Here is a 20686-nt window from a genome sequence, read left to right as displayed (position 1 = left end):
CTCTGGCTGTTCCCTAAGCCCAGTGTGCTCTCCTTCCTCATCTCTGCTTCCCAGTTTCCTTTAAGTTCCAGCTAAAACCCCACCTTCTACCAGCCCCTCTTAATTCTAGTGCCTTCCCTCTGCTGGTTATCTCCAATTTCCCCCCAATTATACCTTGTTTGTACAGTTATTTTTCGTATGTCTCCCCAGTTAGTCTGTGAGCTCCTTGAGAGTCTTTTGCTTTTCTTTGTATTCCTAGCCCTTAGCACAATGCCTGACTCATAGTAGACAAAAGGAACTTAATAAATACCATTGCCTGAATGCTTGACTCAGTATTTTGTAGTTCTCTAATGGGGGTGGGGGGGGCAGAAAGGGAAGGGAATAAGGATTGATAGAGTACCTACTATGTGCCAGGCATTATGCTAAACAGCTTACAAATATCTCTTTTGATCCTTGCAACTATCCTAGAAAGTAGGTGCTGGTATTATCCCATTTCACAGGTGAGGAAACTGAGGCAAAAAGAGGTTAAATAACTTGTCCAAGATCACACAGCTAGTAAGCACCTGGGGCACATCTTCCTGACTCCAGCCATCTATCTATCCACCGCCCCACCAGCTGCCTTCCTTTTTATATTCTACGTTGCACTTGTGTTGACACTTTATCATCTCCACTAATAAGAGTGATAAAATAATATCTTCTGTTCGGCTAGCACTTCAGCATTTGCCAAGCACTTTACATATATTATCTCATTTTATCCTCACAGCGCTGGGCTGTCCCAGGTTAAATGCCTCCTCTAAGGTCCCACGGCTAGCACACTAAGTATCGGTTCTTTGTGGCAGGGGCTGCGGCTTATTTATCTGGATCTCTCCTCCCTCCTCAGACTGAGTGATGTCTTCAGTCATTTCAGCCATGTCCAGCTCTTCAAAACTCCATCTGGAATTTTCTTGGCAACAATTCTGGAGTGGTTTTCCATTTCTTTCTCCAGCTCATTTTACAGATGAGGAAACTGAAGCACATAGCATTAAGTGACTTGCCCAGGGTCACATAGCTAGTAAGTATCCAAGGTCAGCTTTGAACTCAGGTCTTCCTAACTCCAGCCGTGGTACTTTACCCATTCATTGTGCCATCTAGCTGTCCCACATGGTATGTAGTTGGCTCTTAATAATGAATGGGGGGGCAGCTGGGTGGCTCAGTGGATTGAGAGTCAGGCCCAGAGACAGGAGGTCCTGGGTTCAAATTTGGCCTTAGACACTTCCTAGCTGTGTGACCCTGGGCAAGTCACTTAACCCCCATTGCCTAGCCCTTACTGCTCTTCTGTCTTGGAACAAATGTATATTGATTCTAAGATAGAAGGTAAGGGTTTTAAAAAAAAGACTTTAGGGAATTTCCCTTTGGGAAGGAAGGAACCAGTGTGTATGGTGAAGAAAGGAGCAGGGAGAAGGGCTCAGCTAATTGTAACTGGGTCCCCCAGGTCTCTTTGAGCATCTCTCAGTCATCTCCTTTTCCTCCTCCTCTTCTGATCCTAGGCCTCCCCAAGGAAATCCTCTTCTTCCTGCTCTTTAACAAAATGAGGTTCTGGCAAGGATGCACAGCAAGGTTTGCCCCAGCCTCCACTCCCCTCCCCAGACTGAGACTCAGCAAACACTTGGCCTTGAGAAAGGAGACAATCAGATGTGTCTGGTGACCAGCCCATACTCCCAGCTTTTGAATTAATGGTTTTTGATTGGAAATACATTAGAAAATACAATTTTAGCAGCTATTCTCAATGACTCCATAGCACAATGTGGATAAAATCACAGGGCAGCTTTAGCTTCCTAGTTCTCTGTCCCAGCATTGGCCCCTCCCTCCTTCTCTCCCTCCCTTCCTCCCCCTCTCTCTCCCTCCCTCCCTCCCCCCCTCTCTTCCCCCCTCTCCTTGTCCATCTCTCTATCTCCCTATCTCCCTCTTGCTTTCTCTCCCCACCCCTCCCTCTCTCCCTTTCTCTCTGTCTTTCTCTGTTTTTCTCTCTCTTTGTCTCTGTCTCTGTCTCTTCTGTCTGTCTGTCTGTCTCTCACACACACACACAGAGGATTTTTAGAACTGGAAGCAACTTTTAGAGATCTAGTCCAACTTTAGGCCATTAACTTAAGGAATAAGTAATAATAATGGTTCATCCATCTGTAGTTAGGTCCAATTCTCCATAATCCCATTTGGGGTTCCTTTGGCAAAGATACTGGGGTGATTTGCCATTTCTTTCTCCAGTTCATTTTATAGATGAGGAAACTGAGGCAAACAGGGCTAAGTAGTGACTTACTCACATGGCTAACAAATGTCTGAGGCCAAATTTGAACTCATGAAATAGTTTTCTTGACGCTAGGTCAGGCACTCTAGCCACTCTGCCACCTCACTGTCCCCGCAGAATAATGACAGCTAGCATTTATATACCTTTGAGTTTATTTTTTTTAATATGTTATGTTATCTCATTTGAGGTTCCCAACAACCCTAGGAAGTAGGTTCTATTATTAATTTCATTTTGCAAATGAATAAACAGACAGAATTTAAATTACTTGTCCAAAGTCACTCAGCTAATAAGTATGCAGCCAGATTTTATCTGAAGGCTCCTGGAGCCCAGGTCCAACTTGCTACCCACTAGGCCACCTCTTTGCTTAATATAAGAAATCAAACCAGCTAAGTAGTAAACAACAGAACCAAGACTCAAGCCCAGATCTTCTGGCTTCAAATCCAGGGCTCCAAATCATGGTAGGATATTGCCTCTGGCCTGGCGTTCTCTCTGGGAGGCTTTCTCCATCGTAGGGTCCTCCAAGTTCATGAGATCCAGGACTGAGCCCATCTCTCTGGCCATGGAGAACTGGCCAAGTGGGAATGTTCTCACTTCCCCATCCTTGACTCCAAGGGAAAATCCCTGGCTATTAGCTTTTCAAGCCAACCTAGCCAGACAGTGAAGTGTAAACACATTCCTCCCAACACCTTGCAGTCTTAATAACAGGCATAGTTTATAAAGACCTCTCAGAGACACAGTTGGATTCTATAAATATTCCTGGAGCTCTGTCCAGGAAAATGGTTTTCCTTTGGGGATGAGGAAGAGTTCTTTACAGGAAACTCTGCCCCCGCTTACCCCCACCCCAGCCCCTCTGGCTCCTCTGCCTGGGTTCCCAGGAGTGGGTCCTCCTAAGTGACATGGGAGAGTTAGCCTGGATCATTTCTAAGATCTCCTCCAACCCTGACGCGAGAGGAATCCATTAGTGATTCATTCGATAAGGGGCATGTGCAAGGAGGGAGCTCTGACATTTATCTTTTCCACCCTTCTTTTTTCTCACACCTTCCCACTCCTCAGTCCAAGCGCCCCCCCCCCCCCCCCCCAGCAATGCTATCAGGCTAGCAAGGAGGAATGCACATTGAACTGGGAGTCAGGACGGTTTAGTCCTGGTGACTTTGGACAAGTAGGGGCGCTTTTCTGAGCCTCAGTTTCATCGCCAGCGAAATGGGAACAATAGCTCTCTTTAAGGTTAAAAAAAAAACCCGGGCTCCCTAGTATGATCTCTCTCCCTAAGCCACCACCCCACCCCACCCCCACCCCCGCCCCGCGCTTACTCCCGGAGATGAGCCCCCGCGATGGGGGGAGTCTGCAGTCCTTACAAGGAGTTTGGCCACTGCTCAGGGGACGGCTCCGCCTGCCGGGCCCTCCTCCTCCTCCTTCCCCTGAGGGCCCCAGCAACACTGGAGAGGGACGGGGCGGGCAGCGTGGAACTGGAGTTGGAATCAGAGCCCGGAGCCCGGGAGGCCACGTTCAGTGGGGCGTCGGTGAGGGGTATCGGAGAGGTCTCTTTCGGCCAGAATGGGAGAGTGAGTGAACCTCAGCCTCCGAGCTCCAGCTCTCCCTCTCCGGACAGGCGGACACCCAGAAGGGACCCGCTCCAGAGGCGCTCCGGACCCCCCAGGAGTCAGTGTCTGGTCCTCGACGGTCACTGGACTAAACAACCTGGGCTCTTAGAGGGCAGGAGCGCCCAATGAGCTTGTCTTTACCTGCCTGCTCCCGGGAGTGGTGTCAGCCTAAGCTCTGGTGCTCCGAGGAACTAGGCGTTAAGGGGATCCCCGCCTCTTCCAAGTGACCCTCCGCGGGAGCCCCCAGTTATTCTCCTAGAGGTGACATCCCGCCCCCCGGTCCTCTGCCCGCTGGATTGATCATGTCGGTGTTTGGCAAACCCCGGGCTGGGAGCCTGGGTCCGGAGCGCCTGATACACAGTTCGATCCCGGAGGTTAACGTGGCCATCCTGGGCTGCAGAGGAGCCGGGAAATCTGGTGAGTGGGATGGAGGAAAGGGAGCAGCGGGACTGCAAGCCTGCCTCCCGGGGGCTCCCGGAGCCCTCCCCCTAGGCAGGTAGAGATAGACGGGTCTGTCTTAGGACTTGAGTGCCAAGCTACTGTGGCCCTTCATTCCCTCTGTTCTCTATCCCAGGGAAGGGAAGTTGACGTTTTCTCTTTCCTTCTACTCCTCCCTATCCCAGTGATCTGAGGGAATGGTAACTAGACCCAGCCAAGGCCACATCTAGCTGCAAAAATTCAATCTCTGGATGAAGATGGGGTTCTGGGGAGACAAATAGGGCTTTGGGGGAGGGTTTTGGACAATGGGAAAATCAGTCGTTTGGGAAGGTATCTTGGAGAGTCAGCCTCAAAGCCTATAAAGCTGGCCTCAAAAGCCAGAAGGAACTGGATTCAAGTGCCACCTTTACTACATACTGGCTGTGTGACCCCAGACAAGTTACTTAGCCTCTCAGAGCTCTAGGAAACTCTGGATTGCAGAGAAGTTGCTGCCCTGGGTTAATAGAGGATGATGTTTCCTCTTGGGGAGTTCCCCTACAACCAGGAAATCATGGTCCAATAGCTTGCCTCATCCCATCCCTTTGGGAGGTACATATAGTCTGACTTCTATGGCAACTGTGACAGGGACAGATTGATTTTTGTCTTGGGGATCACCATCTCCCAGCACAGTGCCTGACACATGATAACTTAAAAAATGTTTAAAGGAATGATTTGAGAGAAAGAGGAGAAAATCATGGAAGCAAAATTCTGGATTCTGAAAACTCTAAACCCCTCACTCTTTTTAAAAAACCTTACTTTCTGTTGTAGTATCAATTCTAAAACAGAAAAATGGCCATCGAGGTTAAGTGACTTGCCCAGGGTCACACAGCTAGAAAGTGTCTGAATTCAGATTTGAACCCAGGTACTCCCAACTCCAGGCCTGGCATGCTATCCATTGTGCTGTCCCCAAAACCCTCACTCTTGCAGAAGTAGTCTTTCCTTCTTCCATTAGGTTCTTCCTGCCTAACACTTTGTTCTGCTTTCTTTAATGTACTTATCATGTATTATTTACTGAGTATTTTAGTTATCTGAGTTTTATCTTAGTCTCCCTTCCAGACCATAGATCTCTTATTTAAACTTTTCATCTTCCCAAGAGATTGTCAATCAGTCAGCAAGCATTTTATTAAGCTATGAGGGTGTGCCAGGCTCTGCATGCTGAGTGTCTGGTAAAGAAAGAAAGAAAGAAAGAAAGAAAGAAAGAAAGAAAGAAAGAAAGAAAGAAAGAAAGAAAGAAAGAAAGAAGAAAGAAAGAAAGAAAGAAAGAAAGAAAGAAAGAAAGAAAGAAAGAAAGAAAGAAAGAAAGAAAGAAAGAAAGAAAGAAAGAAAGAAAGAAAGAAAGAAAGAAGAGAGAAAGAAAGAATAGAGAGAAAGAAAGAGAGAGAGAAAGGAAGAAAGAAAGAAAGAGAGAGAGAGAGAGAGAAAGAAGAGAGAGAAAGAAAGAAAGAAAGAAAGAAAGAAAGAAAGGAAGAAAGAAAAGAAAGAAAGAAAGAAAGAAGAAGAAAGAAAGAAAGAAAGAGAGAGAAAGAGAGAGAGAAAGAGAGAAAGAAAGAGAGAGAAAGAAAGAGAGAGAAAGAAAGAGAGAGAGAAAGAGAGAGAGAGAAAGGAAAGAAAGGAAGAAAGAAAGAAAGGAAGAAAGAAAGAAAGGAAGAAAGGAAGAAAGGAAGAAAGAAAGAAAGAAAGAAAGAAAGAAAGAAAGAAAGAAAGAGAAAGAAAGAGAAAGAAAGAAAGAATGAGAAAGAAAGAAAGAAGAAGAAAGAAAGAAAGAAAGAAAGAAAGAAAGAAAGAAAGAAAGAAAGAAAGAAAGAAGAAAGAAAGAGAAGAAAGAAAGAAAGAAAGAAGAGAAAGAAAGAAAGAAAGAAAGAAAGAAGAAAGAAAGAAAGAAAGAAAGAAAGAAAGAGAAAAGAAGAAAGAAAGAAAGAAGTAAGAAGAAGAGAGAAGAGAGAAGAGAGAGAGAGAGAGAGAGAGAGAGAGAGAGAGAGAGAGAGAGAGAGGGAGGGAGGAGGGAGGAGAGGGAGGGAGGGAGGAGGAAGGAAGGAAGGAAGGAAGGAAGGAAGGAAGGAAGGAAGGAAGGAAGGAAGGAAGGAAGGAAGGAAGGAAGGAAGGAAGGAAGGAAGGAAGGAAGGAAGGAAGGAAGGAAGGAAGGAAGGAAGGAAGGAAGGAAGGAAGGAAGGAAAGCAAAAACATAATTTTTACCCTCAGAGAATTGACATTTAATAAATGTCCCTTGAACTGGAATTTGCATATAGAATGAATGCCACTATGACAGTTGGAAATGGAGCCTTGGTCAGACTTCTGTGTTTTTTCCCTCTTAGGTCTTGATTGGTCCAAGTCAGCAGGCTCTCTCTTTGACTTCTCTCTATTTTCACCTATCACATACCAAAAAAAAAAAAAAATTTAAGCCCTTACACCTTCTATCTTAGAATCAGTGGTTAAGTGACTTGCCCAGGGTCACCCAACTAGGAAGTGTTTGATTTTGAACTCAGGACCTCCCATCTCTGAACCTGGCTCTCAACCCATTGAGCCCCCCAGCTGCTCCCTCACCTACCACTTTTTAAGGTCCCAACAATTAGTCGATGATCCCATTTAGGAACAATTGGGATTGCTTTTTCCTCATCACATTCCTTTAGAACTGTGATAGGTGAGCAGACTGCAACTTCAAAACCAATGGCCTGATGTAGAACAAAATTGGCACCTGGTTTTCCTGAAGCATAAAGAGTGGAGAGAGAAAGGTCAGCTCAGCAGCTCAGTGGATAGAAAGCCAAACCTGAAGACAGGAGATCCTGGGTGCAAATATAGCCTCAATCACCTCCCAGCTGCCCCTTCCTAGGCAAGTCCTTTATCTCCAATTGCCTAGCACTTACCAATCTTCTGCTTTGGAACCAATACTTAGTCTCCATTCTAAAACAGAAGGTAAGAATTTTTTTTAAGTAGATAGAGAAGTTGTGTGAAGAGCTGGCCTCTGTGCTAATGATAATAATGATAATAGTTAATATCTATGGAATACTTTACTATGTTCCAGACATGGTGCTAAGTGCTTTACAATTATTGTCTCATTTTATCCTCACAACAAATGTAAGAGGTAGATACTATTATCATACCCATTTTACAGATGAGAATACTGAGGCAGCAGAAATTAAATGACTTCCCAGAATCACACAGTGAGTGTCTGATGTCATATTTGAACTCAGGGCTTCTCCCTGGATCAAATCTTTCCTTTGCTACCTACCGACTGGATGGCTCTGGGCAAGTCATTTAACTTCCCAGACACCTTACTGAAGCTTTATAAACTGCAGAGAAAGTGCTATTCTAGATCGGTAAAGGGAGTTGTGTTTTTTTTTTAATCTGGAAGTTTACTATAACAATGAAATCCCTGGTTACAACGACCCTATTTCTTTGCTGCAGAGAAGGGTTATTTTTTACCTTCATTATGAGTTTTGCCTGTTTGAGGGAATGTCCTTTTTCTGTACTTTTTTGGAACTGCCTATTGTGTCAAGGCAGAATATGTCATCTTTTTTTAAATGGAAAGGGATTGAATTCTTAGCATTGAAAATCAAGATGTTAACTAACCAAAGCCATTTTTCAATGGCATCATTTCTTTCACTAAGAGCTACATAAATAAAAGAATTGGAATTTTTCAACTATGTATTCCCAGATGGGAGTTTGCAAAATAATGGAATCTTGGAATCTTGGGGAAAAGTTTTCAGAAGCATTTAGAAAAGCACTTTTAGTTAAGAAAATATCCTGCTTCTTTTTACAGAGCAGCCTAACATCTGACCCTGCATGACTGATTTCAGGACCCAGAACGAACCTCTGTTGACTTTGCTAACTGATAAATGTTCTTCATATGTTTTTAAATTCCTTCCAAAATTGGTTCCAAAAATGTTATATTCAGTGAAAACCCTCCCTCTGGCATTTTCAGTCATCTAGTGTTTCCACCTTGGTAAACTTGGAGCTGGGAAGGAGCAAGGACTAGAATTCTAAAGTCAGTCTATCTTGACCAGAGGCTACGATTTCTCGCAGGAAAACTGACTTTTTACTGCTCCTGAGGGACATTCTGCATCTCCAGCCTTTATCTTTTCTTTTTGGTCCTTTAGAAAAAAACGAGTAAAATTCCCACATCAGCATCCCACCCCACCCCCAACGTTGCTCGAAGGACAATAAGCTCTTCCCTTATTGATATGTTTTGTCCAAGCAAGGGGCCCAGGGCAGCTTGGGGGGGGGGGTGTCTTTACATAACTCTGGCTGTGTACATCATTTGCCCTCCATGTTTTAATCCCTAGCTTAATGAAATCCTTGAGTGATCTCCTTGTTTCTGATTCCTTCGGAGTAGGGTGAGGATCTCAATGATGCAAAACCCTCCTTAATGCCTTCTCAGGCTCCTTTTCTCCCCTGGAGAGCTGGACTCTCCATCAGTGGGGATCAGAAGGATCAAAATGGTTGTTTCTTGCAAACACGAATGTGCCTGCTTGCAGTGAAAAGAGACTAAGATGGCAGGGGGAGATTGGGAAAAACCATCTTTATTTGTTTGTTTTGCCTCTTGCAGCTTTGACTGTGAAGTTTCTGACCAAGCGGTTTATCAGTGAATATGATCCTAACTTGGGTAAGATGCTTATTTACTTATTTCCATCTCCCCCTTGTTTCTCTTTCCAGGGGATCCATCCCTGAGAGGGGCAGCTAGGTGGCTCAGGGGATAGAGTGACAGACTTGGAGTCAGGGAGACCCAAGATCAAATCTCTTACTCAAATACTTACTAATTGTATGACCCCAGACCAGTCACTTAACCCAAACAGCCTCAGTTTCTTCATCTGTAAAATGAACTGGAGAAGGAAATGGCAAACCGCTCCAGGACCTTTGCCAAGAAAACCCTAAATAAGGGGTACAAAGAGTCAGGTATGATCAAAAGACTGAACAGCAACAAAAACAACAATCCCTGAGTGTCTCCACTGAGACCTGATTTCCAGCTACCCCAAGACTATCCCTACAGCTCTGATTGGGGGAGAGAAGTGAATTGCCAAGAGCAGGTGGAGTGGAAGGATTATTGGTTCAGGGATCCAAGAGCCTCCATTCCAATCTTGGTTCTCCTGCTTTATTACTTGTAAGACCTTAGGCAATCAATCAATCAGTCTTATTTAATGGCCTACTATGTGGGAGACACAAAGACAGAAAACCAGCAATCCTTGTGCTTAAGGATTTTAAAAACAAGTAAGTCACTTTGCCCTGATTGTCCTTAACTTCCTTATCTATGTAATGAGAATTGGATGGCACAATCTCTAGTATTCCTTCTAGCTCTAAATTTGTAATCTTATGATATAGGTTCAGGCCCAGACTCTGATGTTTACAAATTATGTGACTTTGGGGACAGATAGGCGACTCAGTGGATAAAAAGCCAAACCTAGAGACAGGAGGTCCTGGGTTCAAATTTGGCCTCAGATACTTCCCAGCTGTGTGACCCTGGGCAAGTCATTTAACCCCATTGCCTAGCCCTTACCACTCTTTTGCCTTGGAATCAATACATAGTATTGATTTTTAAAAAACTGTCATATACTCTGTCTTTCAGTCAAGGTTCCTGATTTGTAAGCTCCTCGCTGCATGCCTCTGTATCTACTATTCTCCAGGAACTCCTTCCTTACCTCTAATTCTTGAAATCCTTTTGTTGTTGTTCAGTCGTTTACCAGTTGTGTCCAATTCTGCATGACCCCATTTGGGGGTTTCTTTGCAAAGATATTAGACTGGTTTGCCATTTCTTTCTCCAGATCATTTTATAGATGAGGAAACTGAGGCAAAGATGGTTAAGTGACTTGCCCAGGGTCATACAGTTAGTAAGTATCTGAGACCAGATTTGAACTCAGAAAGGAGTCTTCTTATTTCAAGCACAGTGCTCTATCCACTACACCACCTAGCTGCCCCTTAGAATCATGCTTTCCTTCCTTTGTATTTGTTTTAATGGATCTATTTCACTGTTCTATTGGCTGCCCTCCCCCTAGAATGGAAGTTCTTTGTGGGTAGGGACTGTTGGTGCCTTGGGTCATTGTATCCAGTGGAAGTGAGAAATTGAGAATGGTTTGTAGCAGGAGCTTGGAGTAGCTGGGACTGATGGCCTGTCATTTGAATGAGAACATTCTGGTTTGGAATGTGACCGGGAGAGGCAGTTGGAGGAAGGAGCAGACCAACTGACGGCTGGACTCTGACTTTGGAGGCAGAGAAGTCTGTTAGGTCTTTCTGGCTTTCGGAGACTGAAGCCTGAAGGTTGTCTTTGGCTTTGAAGACAGAAGAAAGAAGGACAAAGTCCCGCTCTCTCTGGCTTGCTCTGTTGTGATAGTGACTGAACTTCCAGACCTATCAGCCATTTTCCAAATTGAACTTTTTTCCATAATCCTTCAAAATAAGACTCATCCTAGCCTTAGGGAGTCCCCCAAACCCTCTTTCCTCTTATTCCCTTATCCTTCCCTGTCTTCTCCAATAAACCCCTTACTTAAGATAGAGAAGAGAAAGAGAATTTCATTTGAGACATCATAAACTCACCCTGAGTAGATTTAAAAGACCAACAGAAGAAGGAGGGTGAAGGGAGGGAGTAAGAAGATGAACAGCCTGATCTGGAGTTATCAATTACCATTTAAAATAGTCCCTTATTACAATCCTCAGACCTGCCGCTGTGCCTCACAAATAATGGGCTCATTGAGGTCAGATGCCTGACTGTGTACCACCTTGAACCAGTAGTTCAGGATGTGAAGCTCGGTTTCCTGAGCTGGAAAATGAGGGCGTTAGAATGGGTATCCTCAAGGACCTCCTGTAACGCCAACATTCTAGGAATATAGAAATATGTCTCTGAGTATTGTTATCAGGATCAAATGACATCCTGAAAATGAAAGCCCTTCCTAACTATTATTTATAAATATCCATTGTAACAATGATGCATGTATAACTCAGTGAAATTGCTTGTCTGCTCTAGGAGGTGGGAGGGAAGAGGGGAGGGAAAGGACATGAATCATGGAACCATGGAAAAATATTCTTAATTAATTAATTAATTTAAAAAATAAATTTCAGTTATAGGATCAAAGACTTAGAGGTCATTAGTCTAAATTAAGACAATACATGACCTTCAAGGATTTAAACTACACACACCACACACATACACATTTTATTTTATTTTTTAAAACTCTTTCCTTCTGTCTTAGAATCCATACTGTGTAGGGGCAGCTAGATGGCTCAGGAGATTGAGAGGCAGGCCTAGAGAAGGAGATCCTGGGTTCAAATCTGGCCTCAGGCACTTCCCAGCTATGTGATCCTGGGCAAGTCACTTAACCCCCGTTGCCTAGCCCTTACCACCCTTCTACCTTAGAACCAATTCACAGTATCAATTCTAAGACAGAAAGTAAAGGTTAAAAAAAAATCAATAGAGCAGGGCTCTAAAGGAATGGGACATGGAATAAGCCAGTCTTTAGGTTGATGGGGGAGAAGGAGATAAAGGTCCAGAAACGGTTGTTGCTTGGAGAGGGCAGGTCAGGATGGACTTCTGGAAAGTGGGAAGGGGAGAACAGAGGGAAATATAAAGATGATCAATACCTGGAGTGAGAAGGATGCTGAAAAGGGAGAAAGGCATGGAGTCAGGAATACCTGAGCTCAAATCTGGCCTGAGACACTTACTGTGTGATCCTGGATGAGTTGCTTAATCCTGTTTCTTCATCTGCCAAACAAGCTGGAGAAGGAAATGGCAAAAAGATACTCCAGTGTCTTTGCCAAGAAAACCCCAAATATAGGTTCAAATCTGGCCTCAGACACTCCCCAGCTGTGTGACCCTGGGCAAGTCACTTAACCCCCATGACCTAGCCTTTACCACTCTTCTGCCTTGGAACCAATACACAGCATTGATTTTAAGATGGAAGGTAAGAATTTTTTTAAAAATAAAACCACAAGGAGTTAGACATGATTTTTTTAATTAATTTAAAATTTTTAATATCAAATTAGAGTTAGACACAATTTAAAGACTGGACAACAAAAACAACAATGCCTAAGAGTCTCCATTGAGGCCTAATTTCCACCCCAAGATGAGTTGGACAAGGGATTGAGGGTGCCAGTGGGTGAGTCCCTTGGCAGAGGCATACAGCCTACCCTATGTGAATTATCCTTTTTAAGCAAAAGTGCTCTCGTCCTCCCCAGTTACAGATCTCAGTCCATTCATCTTGTTTGTCCTTGGCGGTTTGAGCTTCATGATTAAGCCTGGTGTTCTGAGTGGCGGATGGAGTCATTGGAATGTTAGAGGGAGTCTGGGACTCGAGACTTGGCTCAGCATGGGCATGCACTCCTGCGTCCTCGCGGAGCTCCACACCGCACCCAGGTGCTTCTGTCTGGCGGACCGAGAGGGGCCTCCGCCATTCTCGCCTTTTTTCGCTGCCTAACAGAGGAGCAGAATTCAGAGAGCTGCTCTGGGGTCTCTGCTTCCCATTCTTGGGCAGCGGAGTCTGTGGCTTCAAGAGGAAGAAGAAAGGAGCGCAGGGCAAAAGTGAATGATAACAAGTGTTGTCTGTTTGGACTTCAATGTTGTCCATAAAGGGATCTCCTCCTAGGGAAACTCCCTCCAGCTGGGCAGACCCATATAATTTTATTGTCTTCTAGTAATTTTATAGCCTTGAAGAGTTGTCTGTATAAGAATCCCTGTGAGCCACATGGTGACTTAATTTTAAAATGGGATATCTATATTTTGTTATATTTTTAATTGATTTTGTATTTCTCAATTATATTAAAATTTTTTTACCTTCCATCTTAAAATTGATATAAATAATTTGTTTTAAAAACTTACCTTCTATCTTAGAACCATTATTGTGTAATGGTTCCAAGGCAGAAGAGCCGTAAGGGCTAGGCAATGGGGGTTAAGTGACTTGCCCAGGGTCACACAGCTAAGAAGTGTCTGAGGCCAAATTTGAACCCAAGACTTCCTACCTCCAGGCCTGACTCCTCAATCCACTGAGCCATCTAGCTGACCCCCCCTCAATTACATTTTAATCTGGTTCAGGTCTACATGAGTGTCATGGGCACTTGCCCCCTCATATTGCTACTCAGGTCCATGCCTGACAGCAACAGCAGGAACTGGCCAAGAAAACTCAGTGTCCCTTTTTTTTTTCCTAACTCCTCACCTTTTATCTTAGAATCAGTACTATGTATGGGTTCCAAGGCAGAAGAGTGGTAAGGGCTAGGCAATGGGGTTAAGTGACTTGCCCAGGGTCACCCAGCTGGGAAGTGTCTGAGGCCAGATTTGAACCTGGGACCTCCCATCTCTAGGCCTGGCTCGCAATCCACTGAGTCACCCAGCTGCCCCCTCAAAGTGTCCCTTTGAGATGTGCACTTCTTCCCATCCCCCACTTCCCACCAAGATCACACACTCCTCATCCCCAAACCTTTACCCTGCTGAAAATGTGACTCTGAGACCGAGTTCCTTGTGGGTTCCTAGATGTGACGGGGAGAAGAGGAAAACTCTCTGGGACCAACCCTCTGAGGTGTTCTTGGAATAGTGACTCTTGGGTGAAAGTATGACGGGGGCAACGTTTGTTTACCAGAGTCCCTCCTCCCTTCTCAGCATCCTCTTCACTCTAAGCGTCTGCTTTCATTTTAGACCTACTTGACCCTTCTGGCTCTACATTCAACGTATACTTTTTTCATTGGGTCCTCATCAAATCCCTATAAGGAAAGAAGGTGAGATATCTTTATGCCCATTCTACAGCCAAGGAAACTGATGACACGAGAGAGATTGAGTGACTTGCCCCACATCACAGAGAGCCTTTTCCCCCTGAGTCATCTCTGAAGAGCAGTGACTCTGGATCACCATCTGCTTCGGTTTTCACAAACGTAAGGGAGTAAAGAGGTCCAGGAAGTTTTAGCAGCAGGGTTTACTTCCTTTAAGAAACTTTGCTAGCATCTGATGTTCCTAGAGATGATGACTAAGTAGCAGGCTGTCACTCTCCCCTGGAGACCTTATACTCTGGCTAGAAAACAAAGCCAGCACCAAGAAGAAAACCAGAAAACGACGAGAGATACAGTGCTATCGGGGAAAGAGCACTGAGGGACTAGAGTTCAGATTCTGATAATGATGCTCCTAGGACCCTTGGCAAATCCTTTTGTTTCTCTAAGTCTCGGTTTCCTCAACTAAAATAAGAGGGAAACAGAAGGAGAAAAATGGGGACTTGCCAAGGTGGGTTGGCTTTATGGAAGAGGGGGGCGATGATGGCTCCTGCTTGGGACGTGGTGAATTTGAGCTGCCAATGGATTGTCCAATGAAGATGCCCCAATGAGCCATTGGCCATGGAGAATAAAGGCTAGGAGAAAGGTGAGGGCTGGACAGGTAGGAATGGTGCTCATCTGTGCAGAGATGATCATTGAATGCATGGCTTCTGATGAGGTCACCAAAAGGAGGGGAGGGGAGAGAGCAGACTTGATGAGCCTCTAAGGACCTTCCCAACTCTACAGTCCAGGGTCCTAATCAACTGCCAAACTGTGTGGGAGAGCCTGGAGAAAGAAGTCGAGGCTGGAATCGTCACAAAATGCTTCTCGGCAGACAAGTGGTTTGAATTTGTCTTTGGCCTGAAAGGACGCATAGAATTGGAATGGGCAGCTGGTGGCACAGAGGATAATTTTGTGCCTGGAGTCAGGAGTTCAAAGCTGGCCTCAGACACTAACTGGTTGGGTGACCTAGACAAATCCCTTAACCCTTTTGGTCTCAGTTTCTTCACCTGTCAAATGAGTTGGAGAAGGAAATGGCAAACCACTATGGAATCTTTACCCAGAAAACCTCAAATGGGGTCATAAAGAGTTAGACAAGGGGCAGTTGGGTGGCTCAGTGGATGGAGAGCCAGGCCCAGAGACAAGAGGTCCTGGGTTCAAATCTAGGCTCAAACACTTCCTAGCTGTGTGACCCTGGACAAGTCACTTAACCCCCATTGCCTAGCCCTTACCGCTCTTCTGCCTTGGAACCAATACACAGTCTTAATTCTAAGACGGAAGGTAAGAGTTTAAAAAAAATCCTGAAAGGCTAGAAAAAAACAAAGCATCAGACACAACTTAAAAAATATCTCCATGGCCTAGCACAGTACATGGCACATACTGCATGCTTGATTAATGTTCACTGATGGATTAATTGATGATCAAAGTCCCAATGGTGGGAATGAGATTGTGGGCCCTGGGAGTGAAGCAGAAAAGTTTTTACCTGATATGAGAGGCTTCGGGGTTCCCCAGTGTTATAAAAGTTCTAGGCAGAGGAGTGACATGATGGCCAGAGGAAATAGATAGAGCACCAGGTCTGGAGACAAAGGGTTCTGGGTTCAACTCTGGCCTCAGACACTTCCTAGCTGTGTGACCCTGGACAAGTCACTTAACCACCATTGCCTAGCCCTTACTGCTCTTCTGCCTTGGAACCCATACACAGTATTGATTCCAAGATGGAAGGTGAGGGTTAAAAAAAAAAAGTAGAATGAGTCTAGCTCAAGCTGAGAAATAGGCAAAGTTTATCATCAGGTCTCTCCCTTGTTGAAACCTTTTTCAGTGCCTCCTCACACCCTACATAGGATCCAGGGGCTCTCACATTACCTGAGGTTTGCAGGATCTTTTTCCCCCATCCAACCCTCAGCCTATCCTTTCTAAAAGAAAAACAAACAAACATTTATTAAGTCCTTACTATGTGCTAGGCACTGTAATCTCTTGATCCTTACAATAATCCTAGGCGGTAGATATTGTTTTTATTCCTGTTTTATAATTAAGGAAACTGAAGCTAAGAGATTAAGTGACTTGCCCAAGGTCTGGACATGGCTAGTAAGTGCCTGAGGCAGAATTTGAACTCAGGTCTTCTTTGACTCCAGGTCCAGAGCTCTATCTGCTGTGCTACCTAGGGGTCCTTACCTGTGACCTTTCCTTCTCCTCCATCCTATTTTAATACTTACAAATCTTGTCTGACTTTCTGGAGGCTTTCTTAGGTAACCCCTCTAATCTAAAAAATTAGTCAGAGCTGAGTTGTCAATGTGTGCCAATAGGATCCTCCTCCCCAACACACTTGCTATGATACAATAAAGCTTTTGGGTGGCGAGGGATTCTAAGAGTGGGAATGTCATGCACAGGCTTTTGAAGGAAATATTTGGATTGGAAGATCACACTGGGCAAGTGGTTGCCTACACTGCTCATGCAAAGGGCTAGGACATCTCCCAGAGAGGAGTGCTGAACCAGGAGGCATGCTGGACTGAGTGATCTGTGTTTATATACTGCCTCAGATACATCTTCACTGTGCAGTGTTGGACCACTTCCTTAACTCTTTTAGATTAAGTTTTCTCACCTGTAAAATGGGGTTGGGGAATGGTAAACTACATGGCCTCTAAGATCCCTTCCATCTTTGGATCTGTGGTCAGATGCTGGGTGCTAGGTCCAGGATCATTCATGGACTTTCTTTCTGTCTCTCTGTCTCTGTCTCTCTCTGTCTCTCTGTCTTTCTGTCTCTCTCTCTCTCTCTTTCTCTCTCTCTCTCCTCTCTCTCTCACCCCTTTCTCTTTCTCCCTCCCTCCATCTCTCTTCTCTTTTTCTCTCTTCCCTTTTCTCTCTCCCTCCTTCCATCCATCTCTTTCTCTCCCCTTCTCTCCTCTTTTTCTCTCTTCCTTTTTCTTCTCTCCATCCATCTTTCTCTCTCTTCCCTTTTCCTCTTCCTTTCTCTCTCCCTCTATCCATCAATCTCTCTCTTCCTCTCACCCACTTTTTCTCTCTGTCTCTTTCTCTCTCCTCTATTTTCTTCTTTCCTTTCTCTATCCCTCCATACATTCCTCTCTCTCTCTCTGTCTCTCTCTGTCTCTCTGTCTCTGTCTCTCTCTGTCTCTCTGTCTGTCTCTCTGTCTCTCTCTGTCTCTGTCTCTGTCTCTCTCTCCCTCCATTTCCCCCTCTCCACCACCACCCCTCCTCCCTTTGGGAGGGATGGAGGCATAAGCCTCTTTGAGGAGGGTTGGTCCATTGTCTTTGCTGAGGCTGCATAGGGCATCTTGCCTGTTTGGGAGGCCCCAGGAGAGCTTATTGGGCCACTTTGGCAGGGAAATGAAAGAAACTGAATGAGATGTGAAACTCTAAGGACAGCTGTTGTTGGACCAAATATAGCAAAGTGTTTGGGCCATTTTTTCCATTGAATTTCTTGTCAAATAATTACTGCTATTTATATAAGCCCCCAAAGCAGACCATGGATGAGGGTTGTTAATGATTTATTCTCGATGTTCCCAAAACTTGTGTGTCTTCCAGGACCTGACTCAGGCCCTCGTCATGCAAGTACAAACAGTGGTCTGAAGAGGGCTTTGCTTGGAGGCTCAGGAGGGTGAAGTCATGCCCACCCTTCCCCTCCGCCCCCGTGGATGGACTCACTTCCAGGAAGGACTTTGCTAAATAGAAATGAGCCCAATGACACATGCCGGGGTTCTCTTGCTGATATGTCAGTGCAGGAGTCTAGAGGCAATGTGAATCTTAGCGAGGTTCTTGCAGGGCTGGCCTTTTGGTCTGAACTGAAGCCTATCATTTTATTGGTTAGGGAAAGCCTGGTGCAGAAATTCCTTTTCTGAAGAGCTACAAAGAAGGTTATGACCAAAAAGGGTGACCATAACAACAGCAGGAAGCATCCAGGTCCCAAGCCCAGAAGCCCATGGCTCAACCCCAAAGCAACCCAGAGACCCCTGCTCAACAGCTGATAGAGAGCAAGAAGAAACGGCAGGTTTTCTCCCCCCTCACCATGCTTCCCCCGCCTCCTTCCCCACTGATGTGCTCGCTGCTTCTGTATTTCAGAAGACACCTATACCTCAGAGGAGACCGTGGACCAACAGCCCATCTTGCTGAAGGTGATGGACACGGCAGATCAGGTAACACCAAGGAGCTCCTCCCTGCCATCTGAGAGCTAGCTGGTCCTCGGGTGGTCAAGAGCCTGGGACAATAGATTCAGAGCTGCAACTTGATCTAATTCAACCATTATTTTACAGGTAAAGAAGCGAAGCCCAGAACAGTCATGGGTCCATCTTTAGTGAAAGGGAACTCATTGTTTATCAAGGCAAAGGAGTGACTTGCCCAAAGTCTCATATATAATAAGGGACAGAGCCATGATTCAGTCCTGTGCCCTCTAAGATGTCTTGGGAGTGGGCAGCTAGTTGGCTCAGTGGATAGAGAGCCAGGTCTGGAGATGGGAGGTCCTGAGTTCAAATGTGACCTCAGATGTTTCTTAGCTAGCTGTATGGTTTTTTTTTTAGTAGCCAAACACATTTATTAGTCTTTTTTTTCTTTTTTCTTTTTCCAGGAACCCAAAAATATTTTGTAGTTCTAATGTAAGCAACTGAGTTGCACATCATACAATCATATCTTTCAAAAAATAAAATAAAATAAAAAACAAAACATAAGCTGTTTAAAAGCTGTGTGATTCTAGGCCAAATGACAGCCCTATTTGCCTAGCCCTTTCCCTTCTGTCGGAGGAGGAGGAGGAGGAGGAGGAGGAGTGGTCCTTTTCAGCCTCCACATGTGTGTAACCTTGAACAAGGTCCTGACCCTCCCTTGTGAGGGCATCATTTATGGGCTTCAGTTTTTACTTTTGTAAAATGAGAAGGTTGGACTAGATGGTCTCTTAAGGTTCCATTCTGGCTCTTAGAGTTTACATTTGAACATTGTGGCCCCTTGGGAGACGTTCTATGTTCTAACATTCTGTATTCTAAGGGCTTTGTCATCTCCACTAGTCTATGTTCAAAAATCCCTTCTGCTCTAAAATTCTTTTTTTCAAAGTCATGTCTGACTCTTCATGACCCCATTTGGGGTTTTCTTGGCAGAGACACTACACTGGTTTACCATTTCCTTCTCTAGCTCATTTGACAGAGAAGGAAACTGAGGCAAGCAGGGTAAGGTGACCTGCCCAGGACCACACAGCAAGTAGGTATGTCCAGGGTTACACAGAAAATGTGTCTGAGGCCAGGTTTGAACCTAGGACCTTCTGTCTTTAGACCTGACTCAGTTCACTGAGCCACCTAGCTGCCCTCTAAAATGCTATTTAAACTAGAATATTAGAAGGCAGCTGGGTGGCTCAGTGAACTGAGTCAAGGTTCAAACCTGGCCTCAGACACTTCCTAGCTGTGTGACCCTGTACAAGTCACTGAACCCCCAATGCCTAGCCCTTATCGATCTTCTGCTTTGGAATCAATATACAGTATTGATTCTAAGATGGAAGGAAAATAATAAATTAAAATAAATAAAATAAATAAAAATAATATATAAATATATATAAATTTAATAAATTTAAAAATAAACAAATAAATAAAATGGCATAGTGGCTGTATGCTTTGAGATCCCAGTGTTCATCCAAGGCATTAGTTACCAGGACAGCAATGGCAACATCACCAGTGTGATAGCAAGGTTCAAATGGATATTTAAATTTCTCTTAATCCTCACACACACAGTTCTACACGCACACACATATGATGATAAATGGCCATGCAAGTATAGATATATACCCACCCACCACTGTGCAGATGTCCAGCAAGTGCTCCCCTCACCATGGAATGGTTCTCTCTGAAGGACCCTGAGACAATGCCATGTGAGGATTAATTGAATATTAATTGAATTGAATTAATTAATTGAAAATAGAAGATTATTAACCTAAAGAAAAGAAGACTCAAGGGGAATATGATAGTTGTCTGAAAGTATTTGAAGAGCTTCCATGTGGTGGCTAGGTGGCTCAATGGATACAGACCCTGGGACTTAGAGTCAGGAAGACCTGAGTTCAAGTTCTTCCTAAGACATTTGATGAGTTGGGTGACTGTGGGCATGTCATGTATCCACTCCATGTTTCAGTTTCCTGATCTATAAAATGGGAATAATAATACCACCTACTTCTCAGGGTTGTTGTGAAGACAAAAATAAGATGATCTTTATAAAGTACTTTGCAAACCTTAAAGTACTTTAAAAATGCTAGCCATCATCATCATCATCATCATTATAAAAAGATAGTATAATTATATATTAATATTATGCATTATGTCATATTATTTTATTCATTGTTTTTTCATTTGTTTTATTTTTTATTCATTGTTTATTTTCATTGTTTTTTATTTCTTCATTCATTGCTATACAACTATATCATACCATATCAATAGAATATATAATTATAAATATAGTATCTTATTAATTATATTGTCAGAGACATGTTCTGTTTGATCTCAAAAGGCAGAATAGAAAGACTAAGTGGAGACTGCAGAGAGGTAAATGAAGGCTTAACTTAAGGAAAGCATCCCTAACCATTAACATTAGAGCTACCCCAAAGGGGAGTAGTACTTTGGGAAGGAGTGGATTCCCCTTTACTGGAGATGAAGGCTGG

The 20686-nt window shown here is 44.2% G+C and overlaps 1 protein-coding gene across 2 annotated transcripts in view; it reads left to right on the top strand.

Moving 5' to 3' along the window:
- Positions 1-3651: 3651 nt before the first annotated feature.
- Positions 3652-20686, top strand: part of RASL12 (RAS like family 12) — a 29411-nt gene continuing 12376 nt past the window's right edge. The window contains exons 1-3 of one of the 2 annotated variants that reach the window (XM_001375329.4): positions 3655-4278; positions 8882-8938; positions 18124-18197. In XM_001375329.4, the coding sequence (XP_001375366.1) occupies positions 4164-4278; positions 8882-8938; positions 18124-18197 (246 nt within the window). In that variant the 5' untranslated portion in view covers positions 3655-4163. Of the gene's footprint in view, positions 4279-8881; positions 8939-18123; positions 18198-20686 lie in introns of both variants that reach the window. The other variant, XM_007479582.3, reaches the window with a different exon arrangement.

This window comes from Monodelphis domestica, chromosome 1 (assembly GCF_027887165.1).
Source record: "Monodelphis domestica isolate mMonDom1 chromosome 1, mMonDom1.pri, whole genome shotgun sequence".
NCBI lineage: Eukaryota > Metazoa > Chordata > Mammalia > Didelphimorphia > Didelphidae > Monodelphis > Monodelphis domestica.
The sequence above is the reverse complement of the archived record's forward strand: the minus strand, read 5'-3'. Positions and strand labels throughout refer to the sequence as shown.